This window comes from Cyrtonyx montezumae, unplaced genomic scaffold, assembly GCF_038088225.1.
Source record: "Cyrtonyx montezumae isolate F1298 unplaced genomic scaffold, pur_monq_1.0 scaffold_2, whole genome shotgun sequence".
NCBI lineage: Eukaryota > Metazoa > Chordata > Aves > Galliformes > Odontophoridae > Cyrtonyx > Cyrtonyx montezumae.
This window is the reverse complement of record NW_027071936.1, coordinates 17,220,800-17,240,301: the sequence shown is the minus strand read 5'-3', so window position 1 is coordinate 17,240,301 and position 19,502 is coordinate 17,220,800. Positions and strand designations below refer to the sequence as shown.

The window sequence follows — 19,502 nt, the reverse complement described above, 5'->3', positions numbered from 1 at the left end:
CAAGAGATCATCAAGTCCAACCCCCCTGCCAAAGCAGGTTCCCTACACCAAGTGAAGGAGAAGGAGAAGGAAAAGGAAAACTGAAAAACAGCTGAAAACTAATTGTCAGCCTTCCCAAAAGAAGCAGTTTGCGACCACTCCAGCATACACAGACACTACCTCATTATGAAAATACTGTGCTTCTCATGGCTATCATACAAATTTGAGGGACAACGTTTGACGTCAATAATAAAAAACATAATAAAGCACCCAGATATTGACAACACATCATCCCCAAGTCACTCTGATCTCTGAAAATACTGCAGTAATCCCTCTGATAGATCAGTAGTGTCATTTTTGACTGCATGTTGGCAAAAATGAAGGAAAAAAATGGTGAGTTCGACCCCAAAAAGATTCAGTGATAAACTGCGATCAACTCTCATCACCTTCTCACAGCTGCTGCAACATGTACTGGCAATCCTGGAGAGGCAGAGAGGGCTGCAGGGGGAACACTAGCAGGATACTCTGCCATAATATAGAGGACTGGAGCATGTCAGAGCTGCAATGCTACACAGGATATAAGTAGGAAGCACATCAAAGAGAGAATTCTTGCGTGCCACCTTATACACTCAAAATGTCTATCAGTGCATGTATGAAATGGCAGGTCCACAGCTTGTGCTGTGGCAAAATACATCGAGTTCATGAAGTCAACGTGCCTGAGCATCACAGGACAGTCACTATTCCCCACGTAAATGTAAGCTACCTAAAGGTACCTTTCTGGAACTTTAAAAGCCAGCCACCACAGGGAAGGCTGACGCCAATTTAGCACTGCTGCAAAATAATCTGATTTTCCAGCCAGTAACTTCAAGACAACTGAAGTCCCCTCATTGCAGGGAATGCTTCAGTAGGACCCTGTTTGTTCCCAGATGCATTTCAAAACATATCTGTTGACATGGTCTGGTTACTTGAAGTAAACCCCACCTGCACAAGGACATGACAGCTCATCTGCTAGGAAAGAAGACAATAAACTGGGCCGAATCAGGCTGCCAGTGCTTACAGTAGCACCTGTGCTTACAGAACTGGGCATGGATGTCATCAAGACCAAGGCTTTTGCTTCACAGATGATCACGTGGCTTCCGTGTCGATACTTTCCATGCCAAAAATCTCCCTAAGAAACTCAGGCTTACAATGAAAACTTTAAGTTGAAGAGTTGCTGTGCTGCACTGGAAATGTTGGGTACTTCTGTAGCCTCTGTTAATGCTGTATTCAGCTGCCTCAAAATCTTCAATATCCATAAGGCATCACTGAAACAGAAAATGCTACTGGCCACCCATTACAGATGGGAAGCAGAGCCACATACAGCATGTACACTACCTATCACACTAAATGTCACAGCTGACAGGGGACAGAAGGGAGCCCACATCTTAGGCTGGAGTCAGATCATTGGGACTGTGGCTTTCGTGCTACATTACATTAATATACAACTCCACTGACCACTCACAGGCAGAACAATCGTGTAATTGTGCAGTGCGAGCTGTGTGGTGTGGAGTAGTGCCTGTTTGACATTTAATGATAAAACATGAGTAATTAAAAAAAAAAAAAAAACTTTGCCAAATTTCTTAGCTTTGCCAAACTGTGTAAAAGCAGAACCTGTCATAAGATTTATTTATACAAGTCTTCCAGGCTTTATTTCTGAGATGGACTGTCCTGAATTACTTTCAACTAAAATTCAGCGTGCAGCAACTCCCCTGGCTTTTGTCCTCCTGAAAGGGAGGCTTCTCTTTTTTTATCTCCTGTCTACAGAAGATTTCTGGATATCAGGTAATCACATGACATTATGGAAAATTCACAGCTGTACTTGAGCTTTCAGGCTTCAGTTTTCAGAGCACTGATTACCTTAGAAAATCCTTCTGTGTTAAATTTTTCCCTCAAAAATTGTGACTATCCTAAGATATCAACAACATCCCAGAATCTCTGGATGTCTGAAGCACACACAAATATCAGGCTTATGTCTGCTCACCATCCCTCCTATCAGAGCTTTCCATAAGATACATGTTGAAAGACAAACAGGAAAAACACCTGTTAGGGGAAGGAAGTTAATTTGAAAAGAAGCTTCAAGAGAATGACTTACGTAGTTGTCTCTTGCAGACCAGCCTGGATAAAGCTGCATGTGTAGCTGCCTTTCTTTACGAGCTAGTTCATAATATTTTGCTTGTTCTTCACGAGAGAGAGCATGCCACTGCAAACCAAATAAACACAGCATTAGACCAGGAAATAACTCATAGCTAAGCAACAGATGACATGAGCAAGTATTTTTGAGACTTTTATTTGGTTCTTCTCCATTGCAATAATGAAATTCATTAGCAGTTACAAGCACCCATGTTTATTAAACAACTTTCAGGCATTTGTCAACTCTGTAACTGCCAACTGCCTTGAGCAAGACAAAAATCATTTATGGAAACGGGCTCACCATATAATCCACTCGAAGAACCATGCTCTCCCAACATGACGCACACACACAAAAGCAAAAAATATTCTAGTTCTTGACAAAACAGCAGGTTCATGCTGCTTTGAAAGGGCACTGATCACAGAAGGGTTTGCTATTCTGCTTTTGCGCAGCAGCTGCACGCAAGTCTTTGTTGTCATGAAGGGTTCACAGAGCACCAAGAGGCTCCTGTTCCAATGTCAACTGCTACACACTGAGCTCCAAGGTACCTGCCTTCTGCTTTCTTGTGGTTGTAACAGAAGAAAAGAGAATGGCAACTGCAGAAAGTTTCTAAGAAGCAAGCACCACAAAACTACAGTCTTCCAAACATCATGAGTTGACCTCTGTGGCCAAAAAAGGATAAATTTCCTGCTCTTTTTACCTAATTTGAAAAACAATAAATTAACCAAAAACCTGCACGGTGGAAAAGGCACCGTCTACACTGGTATCTAATCCTTTTGTAGTTGCTGAATCAGACCTGAGCCAAAAAGACAAAAGGAGTTTTAGTCAGAATCAGCTTCGCTGCTGCAGCTTTCAGTGTCTTGTTTGACTTTGATAATATGCGCTGGGACAGAGAGGAATAGTGATGTGGGGCACATTATAAAAAGAAAGGTATTAAAAACACAGACATGAAATCAGTGAGACACTCACGCAAGAATAATTCGGAGAATCACAATTTCAGGTCAAATCACATCTGATTTAAGATACTGTTTTGTTACACGTCAGAAGATGTGAACTACAGAGCTGGTTTGCCTTGACTTGGCATGTTTGAAGCACAGCAGCTCAGCCTATTTGCAGCCCTCATATTCCACGCATGCATTCAAAAACTGGAAGGTTCTGAGCATTTAAGGAATGAGGAGTGAGCATTTTTCATTTGTGTCTAACCAGTCAATATCAGGTAATGCAACAAAAAAACAAGTTACAACTGTGGGACAAATTCCACATAAACAACTGAGGCAGCCAAATTTCAGTATGGGACAAGAAGGGTCAGACTGCCTCCATGACAGGCAGAACATTTCTGGGTCAGTGTGAATGAAGTGAAAAACCTTAACAGAATAAAATAAAGGGACAGCCTCTTTTTCTCCAGACATTATTTGCTGGTACCAAGAGGACAGGCAGAGAACAGCTGCCTTACCAGAAACGTGAAGGTAAAAGATCTAAGAGTGGAAACTTTGTTTTTCACTCAGCACATTGTCGGAAGTTTTTACAGGTTATATGGAGCCTTTCTATATCTGCCTGGCCCATTCTTGTTCATTTCCTCGTGTCACTTGTTCCTAGAGTTACGAAACTGGTTCTTGTATGGCAATGCTGCCAGTCTTTCATTTCTTGCTGGCTTCAGTGCCTACATTTAAAACCCTCTGAGCTGGTGAAGAGCAAAACTGGGATTCCGAAACATGCAGAGAACATTCTGTGTTAGAAGGCTTTTTCTAGGAAGCTGGCATCCTTCCACACTGCAGACCTGGAAGGTCCATAAGGCTCCTGTTTCACTCAGAGTGTTTCATGCTTTGACCCTTGCTGGGCATGAAGAAGTGCTGAGATGAGACCTAGAACCAGAGGCATAGGGGTGGGGAGAAAGAAGCTCTCCTTGGTTAAAGACGAGGATCTCCTACGTTGAACTTTCTGACTAAGTGATGGCATCAGAGGGCCCAGCAGCATGCAAGGTGTCAGCTCCTGAGAACAGAGGCTCCTGTTCCAAAGCAGCACAGAATACAGTGTACAGGGAAGAGGATGATTGAAAACAAAACATTTGATAATAATTAACCACCAAGCAATTCTATGGGATAAGTCATACACTTCTACCACAGAAAAGCAGAACCAGAAGTACTTTTATGGAAATAGAAGTCAAAGCAATGAAAAAAGCACAGAGGTTTGATTCATTAGCAAAATGGGAGATAAATGAGCCACTGCCATCATTCAGGTCAAGACATACTCAGCAACTAAGATGAACTACTGAGGGAGTAAGAATGAAAACACGATCATAGGGACCCGTGTTCAAGAATGGAAGACATGAGCACTGAGCTGTCATTTAAGAAGAAGCAACAAAAACATCAGAGAGAAAGAAGAAACCAAAGGAACCGGGACAGGTAACAAGAGATTTCTGCATTGTTTGGGAGGGAAAAAAAAGGCTTCAGATGGCTAAAACTCTGTACTGACTTACCACTTAAAAGCACGGGGTTTTCAGGGAGTTTTAGTGCCTCTTGATACTCACATAACAAGTGGTCCAAAAAGGTGCTCACTGAGCAAGGGAATCTGAAGAATCCATACTTCTTATTACAGATGTCACCCTTTTTTAATTTTTGGTACAATCGGTACTAAAATGGGCATTTATCTATGGTGCATTCCCTTTGCAGGAACCATACTTAGACTGAACACAAAGTATGTAATTGTGGGTTGGCCTGCATTTTTTCAGAGCACGGATAGTACAAAACATGCCTACAGTGCCACAAAAGCAAATGGCTCTCAGCAAGGCTACTGAGAGGCTCTGGGACATGTGCTGGGACCATCAGTACTTGTCTGGTGGCTTTAGTCAACACCTGACAAGTCCCTGAGAAAACTGGCTTTCATGGAGCAGGCGTGGGACTGAATGTCCCTCCCCTTCTCCATGGTTTTACAGTCAGACCTGCACTGCATTCATTTTTCAGTTCTATCCCTGTTGGCATTCAGCGTTTATCTTTGAATGAGCCCCTCCTGACAAATGCCAGCCTAAGGGAGGACCTAGAGCACGATCTAAATGTTCCTTCCACGTGTGGACGAGAGTGTTTCCCGCCTGAGGTGCTGACATGCGACACGAACGGAACCGACACCAACTGGATGATGAGAATCATTCCAAAGAAAAGAAAAAAAGAAAAAAATCAAGACACTGCTTTTATTTTTAGTCGCCTGTTTTATCTTCTATAGCTAATTGATAGCTGCACATTAGTTAGCACCTCAAGCAGAAAACGAGCCATCACACTCACTAAAGAGAAACACACAAATTAGCAGCACACGTGAGTGCACACACACACCCTTCTGTACATACCCTTCTGCCAAGAATCTGGTTGATAGCTGCGCTTTCTTTCAGAGTACACTCTGCTACAACGTTCGCTCTCATTTCTTTCATGTACAACATGAAAGCATTCAGAGGTTTCTTAATATGAGGTCTTTTTGGCTCTTGTTCTTTTCTCTGTTCGTGCTGAGGCTTCCTAAAACGTGGTGGGGGAAGGGAGAAGGAGGGAAAAAAAACATCTATTTACCTTCAGCCTAAAAAAAAACCCAAACCCAATGGAAATTTCCAATAACCAGTGGTTACAGTAGCAAATAAATGGTAAGAATGTGAATTTCAGTGGTCATGTCTCACCCCCTTTCATGTCTTTTTAGAGAACTGACTGAATGTAAAACTCAGGGAGGATATCAAGTTAACATTCTCTAGCAAATAACATTTGATCTGTGAATCTGCTCCAAATTCATCACCTATCTCAGTTCTCTTTTTGAATAGTTATGTCTGCTATTCTAACAGGGCACTGTTTTAAGCAGGACTATAGCTCTTTGCCTACTTCTTTCTGAGGCCTTTCTACTAGTAGATTTCACAGTTAATACTGTTTCCTGAAAAAGCTTGTGAATTCATACTTAGGCACCATCCTCATGTAGACAGATGCTCAACTATATTGCAATCAAGATGATTGCTGCTCATAGCTTAGGAGTGCTGAATTGGAATGACAAATGGCTTCATTACCCTTCTAAAACAGTAGCCTCTTCTAGATGCTGGATGCACAGAATTGTTTGAATTGGAAGGGATCCTTAAAGGTCATCTAGTTCAACTCTCTTGGTTATAGGAGAAGAGTTAATATTCAGAGAGGTCTTGTAAGGTGCTTGTTGCTTTTTCTATGGCTGTTCCGTTTTAACTTTGACTCTTCCCCAGATAGACTTAGTTTTCTAGCATCTATAGATAAAGGGCTAGTGCAGAAAGTCAGACTCACACATGCATTAGCTCACTGTCGTTGTGCGGATGTTCTTGTTTTACTTGAGGTGTTACAATAGCTGGGTGAGGGATTCCAGTTGTGTGAGGGCCTGGAGGACCGGGAATCATGTGATGTGAAAACCTAGAAGAGAAAACAAAGGAAGGTCTGTAACCCTACTGAAGATAGGCATCAAACAAATATGACAGCAGTGGGATGCCCGGGGAATGCAAACACTACAGAACTTGTAATGGAAAGACAATTCTTTAAGACCACATGGAAAATATTTGGCTAAGATTTGTGCATTGTATCTGGTTTATTCAAGAAAAAAAAAAGTCACCATTTTAGTTTTAAGGAAGATCTTTTATTACCTTTCAGGCAATGTTTTATCAATGCACATGAGAAACATTTAATGGTTGTACCATTGCACTGACTAGCAATAAAAATACACTTTTTTTTAAACCAAAAACTGTATTTCCACACGAAGATATAAAGACTCATAGAATAACCACCACCAGCCAATGCAAAAGAGGGCATTGCCATGCAGAAACAAATAAAATAAAAGAAGTCTTTTCAAGAAGTCCCTGACATGTCTGTAAAGAATCCAAGGTACTTAAACTAAAAGATTTTAACATCACTTCACCTAAACTCACTGTCTTCCTCACGAAATAATACTGATAAAAAATTCCTATATTCTAGAAGAAGGAATTAAAAAAGTAAAAAAAAAAAAAAAGAGAGAGAAAGATTTTTTGTCCTAAATTAACCTTCCTTCCACCTGTACAAGAAGGAAAACAGAAAACAAACCAGCACCACTAACTCAATCATCCCACCCTGCGAATCCAGTTCCTCCTCAAGGATGGCTGAGACAGACCTCCAGGGTGCTGAGTGCTGCATGCCCAAAGGCACACAAAAACCTACGTGCTTTGGACTGATGGAGTGCTCCAGTAACATCACAAGCAAGCTCATGCGCTAAAGCTTTGCTGAATGAGTGCTGGTTAAGGAATTGCATTCAGCCTCTTTCCTCAGGTCCCTTTGGTCTTTTCCTCCACTCCATCAAAATAAAGCAAACACAAAGCCCTGTAACCAAATCAGCTGATTTTATTACAGAGAAAGAGTGGCTTTTCTTCCCAATCACCTGGCGAGCGCATGCTTGTCATTCCACTGCAAAGAAATGAAGGGACAGCAATAATCCAAAGGAACCCAGACAGACAGGGGCAAGAGGACCTACCACTTATCAAGTGGCCTGTCTTAATTCCTCGTGCAAGAGGATGTGTCTTCTACAGGTCACAGGAAAGAAACAGGAATGGTATATTGCAACCTTGTGTACACCAAGCACAGGATGCAGAAGCTGTCTTCAGAGTGCAAAAGCAGAGGAGAGGAGGTCTGGAGTGTGTCATGGCCAAGTCTCAGTTAGCATTGCTTGCTTGCACTTAACATAAAGACACAGTGCCTGAGTCACACACCAGCACAAATACATTGTGTTGGCAATCCCTGCCATTAGTGGCTTTGGGCTATGAAATATCTATTTGTGAGCAAGTTTCTATGTGGAGTGATATCTAAATGATTCAAGACTAATTACCAACAACTTTGAAATTAAAACTACAGAATGAGAGTAACAATCCACCTGGTTTCATACTTGTATGAGTAAAACCAAAGTATGCATGTTATGTGTTGCATCTGGAAAGGAACTAATGACTCATTTCAGATGAAACAGATCAATTAATTGCTGACAATTTACTGGTGCTCCTAATTGTGATACTTCAGAAACTGACAAAAAAATGCTGAATGAAACCAGTGTGGGATCCAGGCAAACTGTTTTATACACAAATACGTTAAATAAAAAGTGTATGCGTAAAGTTTTAGCTGACTGAAAAGCAAGCAAAGGCAGACCAAGATGCAAGCAGAAGAGCAACTTGCCCTCTAATGCCAGCAGTTACTCCCCAGTCAGTCATTCACCTCCTACACCTACCTGGACATGGAAGGGTCGACTGAGAGTGAGGATGGGTAGGGCTGCCTGAATCCACTCGAGATGGGATATACAGGCTGACCTTGCCTGAGGTCACAGAAGAAAGGAACCCATCAATCATATGATACGGTACTCAGTAGTAACTCTAGAGTTGTAAGCACTTGATGGGAACTCAGGGTGAAACAAAAATAGTCAAAATTTTCAAGAGTTCTGCTGTGTTCAAGTGTTTATTAGCTTTGAATACTTAGGACTTTGTCTTTCACTAATGAAAGATTCCCAGTCTAGGTTTCTACTGGAGAGGAAAGCAAAACAACCAGCCTTCCTCCTCCAGAACACACACTAGGACCTAGTTTTAGAAACACTGAAATCAGATTTGGTTAACTAGCTCTTACGAAAGAGACATTTTGTTCCAAATATTCCCTATGTAGCTCAAAGCAAGAACAGTAGAATACGAATTATCAAGAAAGAAAATGTTTTAAAACAGTTTCATAAGTCTGTGATATCTCAGGACTTTCTTCATTTGTGTATTCTATAGAGAGGAACAAGTGGCCAGTTCTTTAAGAATCTATACTCGGGTATGATAAAAAGCCCAAGAGCAACACAAGTGCACCTTAACTACTTGGAAGTTCAGCCTTACCGAGTTCACCCCTAGTACCTGAGCCAGCCCAGCAAGATCATCACATGCACCAATCCTGTTCCAAGAGCTACTCGCTGGTAGATCAGCTTTTCAGAAGCAGAGGGGGAAGAAATGGATAGTGGCAATTGTAGGCTTCAGGGTATCTGTGTCACACTTGGACTAAATTACTGGAAATGAGCAGTGCTTAGAGGTTGGAGGAAGTCCCGGCAGCACTTCTGCACATGAAGGAGCTGAAAGCCGTGGAGCATAAGGGATGGCCGGGTATGTCCAGCTGTCAGTGAGCACCACTGAACACATTCCCAAACCTTGTAAAATCACAGCTCTTCTTCTTTCTCATTCCAGTTAAGCCACTCCCCTCCCCACCAGCCTCTGCATCATGAAGCCATTCAAAAGAAATGATGGACCACATCTTTAAAATGAATGCCAGGAACTGCCTGCTGGTGGTGGAGGCGGTGAGTCAGCCTAGCAGCAATGAATGAGGAGTCAGATGCTTCCATATTTTAGTTTTGTACCTGATAACAATTTGCTCCAAAAAGGCATGTGGCACTTCCTGCGAGATTTGCCAGCAACGCAGCACTTAACCATCTTCGGTCTCTACTTTCTCCGCCTGTTATCATCTGGATTATGTTTTCCGCTCATACACAGACACATGAAAAAAATCTATGTCTCTTGTGTGGGCAGAGATTAGTTGAGATAAGGATTCTGAAGCACTGAAATTGTTGCTGTTTACTTATTCCCTGCTCTGAGAGAACTGAGGGGCGAGTACGTATCTACTCCAAGCAGACATGAAGCATCTTGCCAAACAGATTACATTCTGAAAGTACCATGTATTTCCTCCAAAAGGAAAACGATGCTCTGAATGGCACAGAAAGATCTTATGCGTGCTAATATTAGCAAGAAGAGTGAAGTAATAACTCCTAATAACTGAGGCTTTTCTCCATACTGAAGAAAGCAGCAGACTACAAAAGTTAGTTCTCCGTTCTGGTGCAGTTTCAAGATTCCCCCCCACCTCACACACTTCAAAGTTCTCTCTTACCTCCCCTCCCTTCAGTAATTGCAATTTTGTTTATTAAAAATTTACATTTAATTCCTTGAGAACTGTTTTCTGCTATCTTTCCAAATGCCAAGAGCCACAAATCTGAGCCATAAGACTTCAAAGTGAAATCTACACACTTCAATTTCTGTACGTGTTCAAAAACCAGATTCAATTCATTTCAAAGATCAACATTTTTTGATCTTTTAAACTCAAATAACATAAGTTATTTCTTACTGCAGCGACATTCTTATTTTTTAATGCTGCGATTGACTCAACACCAGTGGATGGTGCAAACATGCACCTTGTCTGAAAAGAAGCTGAAAGATCTTACCAGCCAAGAGGTGGTGTTATCTGTCCAACCCCCCCTGGAGACAAGGGATAGAAGGTAGGGATGTCAGGAGCTGGAGGATGCCTGGACATGCCTGTTAAAGAGTACAGAAGAATTAATGACTTTCCTCTCAAAATACTGCAAGTGCAAGTTACCATTTACAACCAACACAGCCAACACTACGATGGAATTAGTGCTCTGAGTGAGAAATAACCACCTGTTTGGCTGGTGTTAAAGGCCCCTCATGCCACCTTTCAAATAATAAAAAAGTAAAGGAAAGAAGGAAATATAGGGGGGAAAATAAGTGGAACGGCACAATAAATGTCTGGCCTAAGGTTCTGCACAACAACAGAATTCCCATCAGGTGAGTTAGGCAAAACTGTCCTCTAAATGGTTGTACTGAACCCAGCAGAATCCTGAGGAACTCCTCCAACAAACAGCACATAACAAGACAAACTAAAATAAAAATAAAGCACTGCCAGTGGCAGCACAGCAGAGCCATTAGATTAGGTAAATTGCTACTCGCACGTTTTTGCTGGTTCCCTTATGGATTCACTGATTTTGGAAACTTGTTACCACAGAGGATCAGTGGTTAATTAAGAATCATTTTCAGGCCTGTAATGGTCACACTTGATATGATTCATTTGGCTTCCAATTGTCACTCTGGCTCCAACTAAGCTCTTCATCAAGTTGACTCCTGTGGGCTCCAAGGTCAATTTTGCATTGGTAGTATTTCATGGAAAAATAAAGGGTCCCATCAGAAACGATCCATTAGCTCTCATTCCCCAGAACACAAAGTCCTACAATTGTAAGAATCACCTCAAGATTAATGCTAATCCTGGTCCCACAAGGACCTCCAGTTTCCATTCTTCACCTCAAACTCATGCCCCCAGGAGACAAGGAATTACAGTTGCAGAGGCCGCAAAGAACATCGGTTTATTTAAATATGTTTGGGGAAGAGGAGACTGAAGGAGAAGGAAGTGTTAAGTCGACTTCACGTGTTAAATGAGCTCCTTTAAAAGGGTATTAAATATTTATGTAGTGACACTCCAAAGGCCCAAGACCGAGTGTGTGCTACCTTGAGACTTGGTTTTATAGACTGACACAAGGATTCCTTCCCACCCCACCCCATAGCTTGCATTTAAATCTTCTGAATTTAATTAAATGAATTGAGGAATATCTTTTGGGATTGTGTACAGGAAAGGATGGAAAATAATACTGGCTGTTACTGCTAACTCTGTCTTCTTTGGTGCCTCAAAAGCTAAGTTGCCAGGCTTAGGACCACAGCCTGAGGCTCAAATCTCTGGCTAGTTGTCTTTTCAGAGCCATAAAACAGCTGGTGGCTGACAGAAGAGAACATTTTATGTACTCCAGGATTTTTAACAGCAAACACTCTTTCAGAGCAGTTAGAAAAGGGTGAAAAATAAGATCAGCTCCCATCTTTGGTGACAGCTGGTGCTCCTGAGGAGCAGTGACATGACCTTGTCCCTACCCAACCAAGCTGTGTGTGAAGAGCTGGGCTGCTGTTCCTTTCCCAAAATGCACATTTCTGACCCATGGTGAGGACACTGTGCTCTCTGGCCTAATGCACAAAACTTTGGGCCTCTTATGGAGAAACACCAGCTACCTGATGCCCGGGAGGAAAACGTGAAGCAGCCCCACAGCCAGCAATATCCGAAGCCAGGTTTGCTCTCAGGAGGGTCACAAGCAATAAAAACAAAAGGGAAGAATGAACTGACTGCCTACAGAGAGATGGTAGACACATGTCCACCCCGAGGTACCCATGGTGTGAGAGGCAATGCTGGGGGCAAGCTGCTGTGGGACCCCCAGCACTGGGGCTGGGGCAGCGAGGCAGTGTCTTGCTCCAGCCCCACAGTGGGAGGCAAGGACAGAAACAATGGTAGGAGGCATTTGGCAGAGGACCTGAGGGAAAATATTCCCTCAGCAGCAACGGCGTGGACCACTTCACTGCGGCTGCTGTGTCATGCTGGTGGTGCTGGGATGGGAGAATGGGAAGACCACACACATCAAGAAGACTGTCACAGCAAAAAAAAAAAAAAAAAGCAGAAGCCTCCGGCCTGCATTGTCCATTGGCATCTTTGCCAGATGCAAAGAGGAGGAATCAAGAGCCTGTCTGGAAATATCAGAGCTTCGCATGAGAGATGGGCTGGGCAGGGGAGAGAGCGGAACGAGGCAGGAAGGGAGGACAGCCAGTAAGCACAAATCAGGCCTCCTGGTTGGGTCTGCAGGAAATGAGGAGCAAAATGACGCCCCATCATTCAATAATCCAAAACTTCCTGCGCTCAATAGCTGCAGCTGTGGGGTGCAGATCCCATAGTCTAACACACACAGCACCCATGAGGCCTCAAGGAATGACCACAAGTTTCCTTTTCCTGGGCACTCACAGGAAGAAGGAAGACAAATGAGGACATGAGGTCTCCATTCCCTTCATCTTCTCTGAAAAAAAAAGAACTGTGCATACATCTGCAGGCTGGACTAAAGAAAAAGGACCACCCAGCCACATGTCTATGGTATTTTCTGGAGGTAGCCCATGTTATTATCAGCACAGCAAGGCCAACACAAAAAGAAGGCATTCAGGGAAAGTCAGAACAAAAAAAGCTTCTTGTTGGGTGATGGTGGCTAGACTACAGCTATGCCAATAATTATACAGAATTCAGAAAGCAAGAATATGAGTACATAAAATGCAATTTTGATTTAAAAAAAGGAAAGGTTTAGATAACGGCAGAGCTGAAGTGCATTTCCCCAGTTTTTGGGACAGTGAGGGATGACTGCTGTCTCTGTGTCTGCACGCTGCAAGCCTCAGGCACAACGGGGGGTGGTGAGGACTGGCTGCTGCTTATTGAGATTTTAAAAGGCTCTGACGAGTAAAACAAGCCAGAATTATCACATTAGGCAGAGCACGAAGATTTAAACAGCCAAGCTAAATACCAGCATCGTGGCGGAATCGAAAGCGGGCACGCATGGTGGGAGCCCTCCCTCTGAAACATGAAAAGCAAAGCCCCCCAGCAGCGCGGGCTCACCTTGCTTGGAGCTGACGTCGGAGGGGATGTGAGATGGGTGGGAGCCCGGGGAAAAGTGCTCATCACTGTAGGTGATAAGGGGGGTGAGGGGGTGAACTGCGTGGGAAGGCTGTACCACTGGCACCTTGTTGGACTGCAAGAGAAGGGAAAACAGCGTTAGCGAGGTGCGGCTTCCAAAACACAGTCTTTACATGTTGGTATGACTGAAGCTAAAAGGCAGTGGTGTTTCTGGATGGGCCGTTTGGGAAGGAGACCACTGACCACCCAGGGGACAGCCGCAAAGCTCTGCCACCTCACCCAGGGAAAGACCAAAGCGCTGAAAACACCCGGTGGGGCCCCGAAGTGGGCGCTGCCAGGCGATGTTCCCACGAACCACGCTCGTGAATCAAGCCCGCACGGCAGTGGGGCTCCTCCATGCCAACGCGGTGCTTCTGCGGTACTGCTGCATGAGACAAAAGTCGCTGTTCCCACAGCAGGATGAACCGCAGCGACGATCCCAGCGCTGAGAGGCACTCCTCGTTTCCACCCCGCCACCCTTCCCCTTGGCTAAAACCATTATGCCACAAACAGATTTTTAATAAAATTAAAAAAAAGGGGAATAAATAAATAAAAAAAAGCAATAGGCCTTCAGAGAAAACTGCTGATGAATCTCAGCGTGGACAGGCTGTCAAGCACTGTGAAATAACAGAAGAAAAAAAAAAAAAAATTCATTTAGGAACCGAACGAAATTAGTTTTGAGTCTCACTGTTCAAATCCTGGCATGAATAGACACAGTGACAATACTCCAACTCCACACCAAGGATTTCTCTGGACTTCTAGAACCGGGATGGCTATTCAATGGACAGCTCAATTTATTGTTAAGGCCGGTAGGAGCAGCTGAAGAAGGAGCAAATGGGAAGCGGTGCCGCATTTTCTGCTTTCCTTGTTTCCAGAGCACCACCTTAAGGAACTTGCATTAGCAGGCAGTATCTTCTTAATGTCTGACCTATCCCTCCAGTCATATAGCTCAGAATCTGGTGCCATGAATTTTTGCTAAATTATGCTATCCTTGCTCTCCTCTTAATTTTACGGTTTTCAACATAGATTTGCTTTCCTGTGGGAAAGAGATAAGAACCTGAGGATTTTAATTTAAGCTTTGGCCTTGTCTTATATTTTGCAAGAGAGAGAAAGCGGCACTGGTAGGTGCTTTAAAGCCAACAAGCATTAGGTCCATTTTTTTGCCACCAAATAATAAAATCAGTATGAATTCTCAGTAATATCTATGAGGTGAGGTGTACAGGCTGCTGGCTTCATCTTCCTGATCTGTATACATGCAACCAAAACAGACGCCAACAAATTTCAGCTGATTTACAGATCAGGGATTTACAGATCAGGCCTCGGTCTTTGGCTACGAGAGTCACAGGCCAGCCCACCATTCAGCAATTAATTTATCAACAGTAAACTGTACATTATGAATAAAGATCAAGGCACAGATGTATTTAGGTCACACACACAGCTGCTAATCAGCATTAATTTCTCAAATTTCGGTAATTAACATTTTGCATTATATTGGCTGCAGTTGTCACGCATGCCTGTGGTATCAGGGTTGCTAGTTGTATGTTTGTCCTTGCAGTAAGCCAATTCAGGCACCCCTCGCTCCTCAGCATCCAGCAGATTTGGTTTTATTTTCTAATTCTCAGCACCTTAACCCCTAAACTCGGGGGAAAAACCACGGCTGTGGTTTTCAGCAGGTGACGGAACCGTGAGAAGGAGAAAAGCAAACCGCTTGTCACTGGGCTTAAAATTAACACAGAAACAGGCTGTGTCTCCATCAGCAGCATTTGGGGTCTGCAGAGCCACAGCCTGCAAAATAAAATCAAATAATGATAACAACGGGAGCGCTCTGGCCTGGGCCAGAAAGGCCTGCTGACTTATTTTCAAAAGCCCCAAGGACTCAATCAGTGCTGATCTCACACCTGCCCCGCATGCCAGCCCAAGCGGGAAATCCATTTGCTACATGTCCACTATTGGTGTTCATTTTTCCTCCAAGCTTTGCCACCTCAGAAACTTCTCATGGCTGATCATTATGGCCAAAATCCTACACTGGGCTCACGTATGAGAAGAAGCTCTTACATTTCTCCTGCTGAAATTCACTGAGATGTGTTTTCTTTGTCAGTGAGCTTCCTCCTGCTCCCACAAGCAACTACACACCAAGACGTAAAATTCAATGCGCACTGGTACCCGAAGCAGCCTACAGAAACACTACAGAGCAGATGAGGACGCAATCTGATGTCCAGAACTCTCTGAAGAAGTCACACGTCTGTCCAAAAGGGGTCTAACACTGAAGGCCTTCACTCTGCTCCAGGTACAAGCCTCCTCACACGCCCCAGAAAGGAAAGCAAAGAACGTGCAGCCCTGCTCAAGACCTGCAATTCTGGGAAACGAAATGAAACGAAAACAAAAAAAAAAGGCGTTCTCGTCTTGGAGGCTGAGAACCTGCTGGCGTATGAACCCGAAGACCTCAATGTCACACATTGAGGCACCTCGACATGGTTTTCTCTCATTTTTGAAATGCTTCTAAAGAAACGTGAGACTACCAGAGGGAAAAAAAAAAAAAAGAATTAAAAAATCCCATCCACCTCCCTGAACGTTGAGCTAAAAGCTGCAAGGTATCCTATATGCAACAAGTGTGCAAAAACTATAAAAAGCCCGAGCCAGCCATGGCAAAAATGCCTGCGGGTCAGCACTGGGCAGGCAGGCTGGAGCAGGGACCATTTGTTCCAGCTGGTGCACAGAGGGAGATGGAGTAAGCAGCCGTGCCAGCCCTGCAGAGCCACTTAGGTGGCCGTGCTGCTGCTGCTGGGGCACGTAGCCTGCGTCCCACGTGGCCACCGTCCCACCTCACCACTGCTCCCATGGTCAGGTTATCCCAGTGAAGGAGCGCTTCAGCCCCAGCCTGAAGGTGGAATGAAAGGCTGAAAGTAATACCTGAAGTAGCTCTGTTCTTTCTTGTTGTTTTTATTCCTTTTAAGCATTGATCCACCTCTGAAAAGACCCCAAATGCCCCCTGCTCCTTACTTCTCCTCTGCTGTCAACAAGTTGTAAGTTGGGTATGGGAACTAGCAGATGGTCTCCTCAACTCAAGATAAAATATCCAAATTAAAAACAACACAAAAAAAGCCGACACAACAGAAACTCTTCAGGGACACAAGCAAAGCTGGGTAGCTAAATGTATGTGTTCCCTTTTGTTCCTGAAAAGGAGGGCTTCAGGTTTTTGATAGCAAACATTAAATTAAGAGAAGAAAACACAACAGCAGATAGCTCTGCTGAACACCCAACAGAAAACCCAACTATTTCCACTCCTGCTAGGTAAGTACCTGAAAACAAGAGGACCAATGACTTGCTGGAGGATTTGAGGATACCTTGACCTGGAAAAAAAACAAGGAAAATCCATGCCTTTTTTAGCCTATTTAATTGCTACTTTCTAGAGCCCTGAAATCATTCTTAGACAGAAAGACTTATCAAACACAGAGATGGCAGTTTCAGTTGCAGTCTCAAAATAGCGGCAGCATTTTAATGGCTAAACTGACTCTGGGTTTATGCCTTTGATGACCAGCTGTTGCAACAGAAATGCAAGAGCAAGAAGAGCACGGTTTGGGAGCAATGTGAAAACCAGGCCTGTGAGTTAAGATGTGCTGTCATGGACAGGCACTGGAGGTGGAAGGAGAGGACTAACAGAAAGGTGTTCTGGACAGAATTTGTTACTTGTAGATGAAACAGGTAATCAACGCCAGCAATAACTGCAATTACAATCTGCCACCTTCCAGGGAGCAGGCACACAATCTCCTTCTGTGGACAGCTCTGCAGAGGAGCAGCAAGCTTGATATATAGAGGTCAGATTGTTCCCTTCATCCCCAAGCCACTTATTTACAGCAAATAGTTTTATGTATAAAGCCAGCCTCCTTCTAGTCTCTTGACAGAAGAGACTGCTCCATGCTTAATTCTCAAAACCTTCTCCAAGTGCAAGACTCTGCAGCAGAGCAAATGAGATAGCAGGTATCGAGGTAGGGATCTGCAGCCTTGCTTCCAGCCTCACCTGAAAGCACCACCTGGATCACCCCCTCGGAACTGGGGCTAAGCAATATTCTGATCTATAGAAGATGAATAAAGGAGTGTCAGTCTTTTGCTTCCAGTTTGGCGGTGGGAGAGCACTTATGTTGCTGATCCTTCCTGTTCTGGGAACAGGGAGGGTGACAGCCACAAAACTTGACCCAATGAGGTGGCAAAGTGAAGCCTTGCATCCCAACAGTGCTTGGGTCTTTTCTGGACTGGAGCTGGCACTGCTTACAGCACAAGGCATCACGCCTGAAAATGCAGGCAGTATGCAGGGATGCTTGCAGACGAAGGGCAAGCTGCTCTGCTTAAAGTCCAAAGAGTCACAGCTCAATGAAAACCTGAGTACAGCAGCCAGGGGAGTGCTGCAAAGAAAAGAATGAATGGGATTTGATGAAACCTGGGATAAGCATCTATCTAGATGCATTATGATCAGTGACCTGATTCAGGTTAATCGTGACACCGGTGTGAAAACTAATAGCTTCTCTACGTTCTTCTTCTTTTGGCAACTTTATTTTTTCATCCCTTTCCATCTTGGAAATTAATATAGCACAACTCGGACTGCTTTTTGCTGAAAAGTTGTAATGAACAGTCAAGTTCCCTCAAGACAGCTTTGAAAACATGGCTGTTGAATCTCTGACAGAAACATGCTTTATTTCAAGTGTTCATTAAGCACCACCATTAAGTGAGTGATTAAAGCACACCCAGCATTAAAATAGCTTGATTAGAAATCCCCTGCTATCTCAGTTTTCTTCTCTCTCGCGACTCCTTAATTTGTTTGTTCTCTCCTGCTCTGGAAGGCTGTTGGGAGACCCGAAGTGCTGCAGCACTGTGCAGGGAGCTGGGCAATGCTTCCCAGCCTGCTCAGGGAGAGGACAGGCCTGCTGCTATTTGCAGGCTGCCAGTGCACGTGTGTACAGATTATGCCTAACGTCGCACGGCCCATTAGTTTCAGAAATACTCGCTAACGACCAGTAGGGCATGAAATCACCAGCAAAGCCGCAGACTTGCTTGGAAAGCTTTTGCTGTTAAAACATTTTGTGATGTTTGATTTCATTCTCCGACGCATCAGTGAGGTCTCTCTGATGGTCACCGGTTCCCAGCAAATGCTGCACAGCTTCACAGGCCAGCGCTCATTCTGAGCTCCCGTTCCCACACGCTGCTCCTTTAACTTTGTCTGCCCCGAATAGTTCCTCTTTTTTTTGATATATACAGGTGCAAAGAAACACACAGCAAATCACACGCTCAACAGCAGCATCTCTCTTCCACTAAATATGCCCTTGGTAAATGGGATCGCCAAAAAGGCTTTTTTTTCCCATTGCTTCCCACAGCTCACAGCCCCCTCCATCCTCTGCTTGCCAAGATGAGCACAAGCACTGCAATGTTTCCACAAAACAGACCTGGCACCATGCTCTTGCACAAGCTCTGGTCCAATGCTCAACACAGGCAGTCCTCTGCATCCTCCAGCACCCAAAATGAGCTAGAAAACCTCTGAAGCAAATGAGACATCACCAATTGGATGAATACACGAACTTGGTGTGGGAGTGAGTGGCCAGAGGGCAGCCCTGAGGGCTGGCGTTCCCTCCAGGGCCACGATGTGCGTCACAGGATGAGGCGACTCTTCCTCACTGGCCTCTTTGCGTCCCACAGGATGCAGGACAAGGCTCCTGGTGTGAGCCCACAAAAAGCCCCGTCCCGTGTTCCTGTGACTGACCAGGAGATGCCTTTCCGTATGACACACGCAGGGGATGAAAAGTGCTTGAAATAAGACCACTCCCAAGTACATGTTTACACCAAGTCCGTACCACGGCCTACTCAATGCCATGTGCCATAATGGAGACCAAGTAGGCTGAAAATAACCAACTTTAAATGGGGATTTTTTAAGAAGAGATGCTCTTGCCTCATGGAGGCAAGCACAAGGACCCAAAGAGCTGGGGAAGCATCTGGCACACATGTAGGTGTCCAAGAGCTGCCTCACTGCACCTGAGTTTGCAGCAGAAAGG

General features: G+C 44.1%; 1 protein-coding gene across 4 annotated transcripts in view; it reads right to left on the bottom strand.

Moving 5' to 3' along the window:
* Positions 1 to 19,502, bottom strand: part of LEF1 (lymphoid enhancer binding factor 1) — a 51,398-nt gene that overhangs the window by 13,187 nt on the left and 18,709 nt on the right. For 2 of the 4 annotated variants that reach the window (XM_065736509.1, XM_065736508.1), the window contains exons 4-9: positions 13,408 to 13,540; positions 10,370 to 10,460; positions 8,369 to 8,452; positions 6,421 to 6,543; positions 5,484 to 5,646; positions 2,111 to 2,218 (exon numbers count right to left, since the gene is read on the bottom strand). In XM_065736509.1, coding sequence (XP_065592581.1) covers positions 2,111 to 2,218; positions 5,484 to 5,646; positions 6,421 to 6,543; positions 8,369 to 8,452; positions 10,370 to 10,460; positions 13,408 to 13,540 — 702 coding nt within the window. The remainder of the gene's footprint in view (positions 1 to 2,110; positions 2,219 to 5,483; positions 5,647 to 6,420; positions 6,544 to 8,368; positions 8,453 to 10,369; positions 10,461 to 13,407; positions 13,541 to 19,502) is intronic. The other 2 variants (XM_065736512.1, XM_065736511.1) reach the window with 1 other exon arrangement.